Genomic DNA, 7037 nt, shown 5'->3' with positions numbered 1-7037 from the left:
ATTAATCGATTAATGTTTTTCTGACGATTAATTGCACACGATACGATTATTCCCAACCCTAGCCATTCCACATTATTACAAATAACTTCATTTCTGGACATTTATGGTTTGATTTCTTTATATGTATGGATCACTTGGGTTGTTACCGACATCTGGTGAAAATTTCATGTCATTAGCACCTCTAGTAATATATTTACTGAGAAAAATGGTGACGTGTTCATTACTTATTTTACCCGCTGTGTTTTTAGTTTTTAAACTCGCATCATCTTCACCTTTTCAGGAGGATATTACAGGTTCTGCTGCGCCTGGAAGCAAGCAGCCCAAAACTTTSTGAATATGTGACATTTCTGTCCTTTTTTTCATGGCAGCCGGCAAAAAAATCTAGCCGAGTAAATGGGCTTTGAGTGCGTAAAGGCAGATTGGATGAGTAAGAGTGTGTGTGCAGGTAAGAAAAGTAAGGAAGCTGCAGTGTGTGTGTCTAAATATATGTGTGCAAGGTTAGGACAGTGGGAAAGTGAGTGGGAGCCCGGTGTCATACAGTACACCTTCCTGTAGGCGAGTGCGGGAGGAGCGGAGCGTCGGTCAGGTAAATACAGATTACACATCAACGCGTCTCCCAGGACTTTAGCCCACTTCTTGTTTCTGCGCTCTCACAGTCAGGCCAGCCATCTGCAGCAGCGACACCTTCAAGAATAAAAAAAAAATACTAAAAGGTTTTACGCCTCCTGAGCGCTCCGTTTCCACATCCAGATTATAACCTAACGATCCACGGTGACACGTTTACCCACCCCCACTGTTTTACTTCACTCTAAAAAGTTTTTTTTTTTTTTTACAATTTAAAGACCCTAATTCATCTGCTAAATTCTGAGCTCAGAACATGCTCAAGTGTGTCTAATAAAAGGCAGAAGTAATAGAAAACAGAAGGGAAAAAAATCCATTATCACATGTAGGAGGTATTAACGCACTTGGGAGTGTGGGTGAATGGAAAGTGTTCGAGGGCGGTGATAGAATAAACCTTGATGAAGAGGAAAAAATTAATCATGCCTCAAATGCAGATTTCTGCACCTACAGCTGACAGAGTCAGTGTCACACTATGAATAGTATTTTTTTACTCGTACGTTCAGAGCAGAACATTTGTACTTTGCTATATTTCAAATTATTCCCAAAAAAGGAGTCTTAACTAAGCTTCTGAACGTCGTTTGATAAGTTGAAATGCTTCAACGATTTAATTGGATCCAATGTTCAATAGATTTATCACAACTCACAGCAAAGTGTGTTAAAATAAAATCAAGTTGTTCTGCTCAGAAAACTGTCCAAGAACTTCCTGACAATAACTTCTCAGCACTGGTGTATAGTACTTACGTAAMTTTACCACATTTTTTTAAATCGCAAATTTTACTTATATTTCGTTACATTTAAAACATAAAAATAATACTTCTTTTTACTTCAGTTTCTTTTAAAGAAAATGTGTGAATTGCTTTGCATTAACTCAACTCAGCTTAGTGGAACCAGTGTGTGTAAACGTACGTTTACCTTGCCGATTATCGTGAACAGTGCTTTTCTTTTCAGTGAAATTCATTTTTAACAGTGAGGTATTTTAACTTTTACTTAGTTATTTTTTTCCATGTAGTTTAGGTCTTGAAAAAGTTAGGACTCACATTCTTAAAGTGCCTGTGACAAATGCAGACATTGGGGAAAAAAATATATTGACGAAATTCGGAGCTAATCCACATTTAATTAGGATAAAAAATGTTTAAAAAACTATTTTTGGACTAAATAAGCACAATTCAGAATATAAAGTTGCGAGGCCAAAATGACGTCAAAGGGGAGTTCCCTGCTCTGTCTTTGTCTGAGCAGTAAACGGGAAATCAAACTAGCGAGCGGTAAGTTGTGTAAAAACACGGTAAAACGATGTATTGCTGGTGATTGTCTGCAACACCAGACATAGTTTGCACTACTTTCACGTGKATGAGAAGGTAAGAGTTACCTGTAACAGATGGACTGGTCCAACGAAGCMCAGCCAATTGTGCCCGGAGCACTTTTTGATGCACTGCTTCGAAAAAACACATCTGAATTCACAAGACAAATGATATCTGAGATTGGGATACTTTACAGACGAAGGAGGACGCTCGCTTTTTTTTTTTTTTAATTTCCAGTCTGCCCATGTTTCCATTAAAACAAAGTATCATTTACGGATTAAGTCTCCCCTGAAATTCTTTAAAAGCCTTTAGATTTTTTTTGTAAAGGGTGTCAAGTTAAAAGTAAGAACCGGAGGAAGTTGTCTGACACCTGGTTTTCAAAAAATAAAAATAAAATAAAATAAAATAAATTAGCGACTGGAAAGGAAGAAGCATCACTGTTTTTGCCCACCGGTAGAACAAAGACAGTTAATGGGTTAAAACAACTTTCTTAAACTACAGCTATATAATCTCAGTTCATACAGGTTGGGGTTTCTGTAGACCTATTCTGTATTTTTTAAGTTAGTTTACATTTTATATTTAGTTTACACTTTTGGCTCAGCTGCTGAACGATGGTTTAATCCACCTCAGATGCTACACCTCTAATCAAACAAGGTGATGGCTGCTTCACGCTGCTGTGGCGTTGTACGCCTAAGCACCTTAACTGTCTCCAACTGAGCCACAAAATAATTTTTAAAAAATGAAAAATTAGGAAATATTTGTGCGGTTCCAATGTCTAAAGGCTAAATGCTAAATTCATTGCTGGCAGGATTCCCAGTTCTGTGTGGTCTTTTAGAAAAAAATAAAATAAAAATTGTCCACTCCCTAATTAACTACAAAACTAAACAAGATAAAAAGGAAAATATTCCAGGATTTACAGTTTGATTTAAATTTAAGTCTGAACACTGTAAAAGCTTGAAAATATCTGCATAATTTCTCCCCATGTAAGTTATTTTAAAGTGTTTTTTTTTTCATTTAATTCAAGGTAGTAGATACTTTTTTCCTAAATGTAATGTATACACAGTGGTTGAAATTCGGAGTATCCGCTCGCCACGCCTCGCTTTGACTTTGGAGAAAACGTGCCGTGTTTGCCGTGTCGTCACTCGTCTTGTACTCACAGTTTCTTCTCTTCCTAAACTGCTCTAGAAATCTGCTCCATTTTCATGCCTCCTTTTTCTGCAGCAAGCGGTGGCCTGCAGTCAAAATACGGACTTTAGTCTAATTCGGTCCCGCCTGGGGAACACCCAGAATATGCTTTTTGTTTTAAAGCCAACTCCAGCCAATTACACACACACACACACACACACACACACACACACACACACACNCACACACACACACACACACACACACACACACACACACACACACACACACACAAACACACGTTTGCATCGTAAAAGTGGTTTGAGAAACAGCCATTTTCTTACAGAGTGCAGACTCCTGGCAGAAAAAGACCTGCTCTTGAAATTTGGTTGATTTGATYGTTCTCCTGTCTGAGTTAAAGTTTGACATTTGAGTAATACCCCACACTTTAGTTAACTTTTATTGCTACATGTTTAAAAAAATTGATAAAACAGCCTGATTTATGATGGTTACCCCACTAACAGCAGCACCTTAATCTTTTGTAATTCTCTGGTCACGCAGAAACAGACACCCGACAATACCGTCGCAGTTATTTTTAAGCTCTTGATCTGACGCTAATCCCTCTGGCTCAGAAAGTGCCATGACACATTATGCCTGGCAGCAAACGTCCTCAGCAAATAAGGAGCTGGTCTGAGTATTCTCATGAATTTTACAGTGCAATCAGTAAAGAATATATCAGTAGGTTTCCATCAGAGCTAAGGCACTTAAAAGTACTGCTTTATTTCAGCAGAACAAACTGTATCTGAGCAATATGTACCTTTTTTTCTTGAGTGAGCTCCTCTTAAGATTTAAACCACTGCTTTTTGTAAAATCTCATACCTTTTATGATATGTATGTTCCTCATTTGAGAGTGAAAAACATTTAAAACAGCTGCCAGCCTTCCTAGGAGTACATCCCAGCAAATTCACCCTGAAATCACACTGTCCAGTGCATGGAAAATATAATAAAATCCCCAAGAAGTCCATCTCAGGCTCCACAAGCTACAGTTAGCAGGTTTAAAGGTTAAAACTCATTAAAGACTGAACAAAAGCTTCTTCTTTCCAAAATGAAGGAACCAGAAGACTTTTAGAACAATATCTTTTAGACAGATGACATCAAAGTTTATTTAAAAAATCAAATTTTTCATAACCACAGTCAAGCACGGTGGTAGAAGAGTGATGAGCTGGGCTTGTTTTGCAGCCACACAACATATTTACTGAATCGACCATGAACTCCTCTGTAGACCAAGGTATTCCAGAGTCAAATGTGAGGCCGCTGCCATCTGCGACCTAACTGAGGAGCAAATCTACGAAAACAAAATGGCCAAAAAACGAAACACAGAGTTATGAGACCTGATTAAAATCCTATGGTTGTATTTTAAGAGAGCTGTGCAGAAAAGAAACCTCAATGATCTGAAACAACAGTGTTGAGAAGTGTGGGTCAAATTTCCTCCACAGCCATGTGAGAAACGGATAAAGTTCTACAAAAGATGAGCAACTGAGTTGTTTTGGTTAGAAATTATTCCATATTCTGTGGAGTCATGGGGCATTTAYAGGATTATTAAGGACGGTCAACTGGCGACCTGTGGGCTACAGCAAATGAGCCACCCACATCCCTGAAAAAAAAGGTCTCTTTTATTTTACTAATTTTTTTATTTACTCAAAAAAAATCACTCAGTTTCTAAGAGCTTCACTGAGTACAATTTTTAGGAGGTAGTAGACTATCTGTTCACAGAATTTCAAGGTAAACCTAAATTTTTAGTCTGCTTAGAGACGCTGTCTGCCACTAAGGATTTTAACAAAAGTCGCCAATACAACATGTTGCACAAAGCTAAATATGAGACGTTGCAAGTACATAAACTGTGAATTTTTACCAGAGCATGCAGGAGTCTGCTCTCAAGGCATCTTATGCCATTAAACTTAGCTCACTATAGTAAGAGTTTATTTTTTGTTAGCTTCAACCGTTTTGTATTCATATTTATAAAAAAACTAAGAGTACAACTGTACTACATGCAAGAAATAAGTTGCACATTTATATATACGGCAGTCTTATTACATTTGGGTGAGTGTGCAGCACTATGTGGTCCTCTTAGTGTCAACAAGAAATGGTGGCCCCTTCAATCATTGAAGTTGCCCTGGCTTACACACTGTTTACATTTTAAAACCTGGTGAGAATCAAACCATTTTTAATCACACTCCGATTGAATTCAGAGAGAAAAACTTTTTTCCACCCCACGTTTGTGTACCGTTCACGTTGTACTTGTCCATTTAGTATTGAGTGACAACCATGCCAACCTGTGGATCTTCACAGATCCCACACACCCACACATACCCACGCTGGCCGATCGATTCCAGTTTGCACCCTTCAGCCTCCTACAGAGGCAAAACAAGCACTGTGGAGAACATAATCCTGCACGATAAAGCCCGAGAGCGGACTCTGACCTGYGCTGCTCTGGCTGAAGACAGCCATGGTCTGTCCTCCCACTGAGTGCATGCTGAAGGGATACTCYTTTGGGACCTGCACCGATCTCGCGTCCTTCTCCCCGTCGCCACCCAGGGCGGCCAGCTCCTCGTTCAGACTGAAACAAACCTGAGGAGGAACACAYGCATGTTGGTGCGATCCGAAAACACATTATTAGCTGTCTGTTTGTCTAATCGGGTCAAATATGATCTGGTGAAGCTTTTATTGATTCCTGTGAGGAAGCTGAGTCAGTGCAGGAGCAAACAGATGCAACAGAGAGGAGAGTGGAAACCATCAGATCAATAAACAAATGAAAAAAATAAGCTTTGGCTGAGTTAAACTAAAGAGAGGTGGAAATGTGGAAAAGTTTAATAAATGAATGTGTCAGTCTGTGTGCGATAGCTGCAGAATATAAAACCGTCTCACCTCTGTTTTACCCTGTTTCCTGTTAGAATTAAGAAAATCATGCATCAATCAACTTTRCATGCACCAATTTACTTTTAGTCTGACTAATGTGGAGAACAACAATTATTCTCCTATAGCCAGGGTAAGATCTGGGGGGGAAAATGTCATGAAAGGTGCCTCCTATGGCAGACAAATACAGTAGTGTTGCTATAACTACATTTTATCAACTCACGTTTCACTTTAAAGCTCTAAAATAAAAATACTGTAATTATATAACCACTAATACTTGTGTCCAATAGAAATATTACAGCCTGAAATAAAAATAATTTATAGTTTTTTTTTTAAAAAAACAAAGACATTGTCTAAATCAGTTCTCACGGTTTAGTCCACAAGAAGTTAAATTAATCTGTTAATGCTGTAATCAAGCCAGCTATAAGCTTTAAATTACAGAAACAAAGGAATGTGATTATTTTAAGGAAAATTTAATAAGTGTGAAACAAAGAAAACCAGTTTATAACAACATGTCTTCATTTTGTTGTTTTCATTTATGCTTTTGAAATTTTTTAATTACTTTTATCCTGTTTGCTTAAACCCTAAAAAATAGACATAAAGTTTAACATTTTCAAGTTACTGAATCACTGCAGGTTTAAAACTGTTTTRAATGTAGAGGAAAAAATATATATACTTACTTTTCGATGGTAATCTTACCAACTTCTCCATTTTCTGTGGCTTTATTCCACTGCTGAGATAAATACTTTGGAATCTGCAAAAAGAGAAGATTTATCAAGTTAAATTTTATTACTATACAAAAATCGATCATTGCTTTATGACGAACCTAACAGTCTTTTTAACTTGTTTGTTAATTATTTGTACAAACCTTCACCAGCCACATGCCTTTACTTTGTTTCACTCCAGTTAAATTCACCTCCGATGTGGACATCGTTTCAAATTCACTGCAGGTGAGGCGACCTGGAAACAGAGGCTCTACTGCGAAAAAAATAAAGCTCACTACTTCCTGTCCTTTCAAAATAAACTGACTGTTAAACAGAAAGTGAACTAAAGCAGCTGCTTTTGTCCTCTGGCATAAAA

General features: G+C 37.8%; 1 protein-coding gene across 1 annotated transcript in view; it reads right to left on the bottom strand.

Moving 5' to 3' along the window:
- The window catches only part of LOC106519707 (general transcription factor IIF subunit 2), a gene marked incomplete in the record, with an annotated part of 61379 nt that extends 54438 nt beyond the window's left edge, over positions 1-6941 (bottom strand). Inside the window, 4 exon segments of the mRNA XM_014011480.1 lie at positions 5525-5672; positions 5970-5988; positions 6638-6711; positions 6826-6941. Of these exon segments, the coding sequence (XP_013866934.1) occupies positions 5525-5672; positions 5970-5988; positions 6638-6711; positions 6826-6888 (304 nt within the window).
- Between the last annotated feature and the right edge of the window lie 96 nt (positions 6942-7037).

Source organism: Austrofundulus limnaeus, unplaced genomic scaffold (assembly GCF_001266775.1).
Source record: "Austrofundulus limnaeus strain Quisiro unplaced genomic scaffold, Austrofundulus_limnaeus-1.0 Scaffold81, whole genome shotgun sequence".
NCBI classification, from domain to species: domain Eukaryota; kingdom Metazoa; phylum Chordata; class Actinopteri; order Cyprinodontiformes; family Rivulidae; genus Austrofundulus; species Austrofundulus limnaeus.
This window is presented reverse-complemented; position numbering and strand designations above follow the sequence as displayed.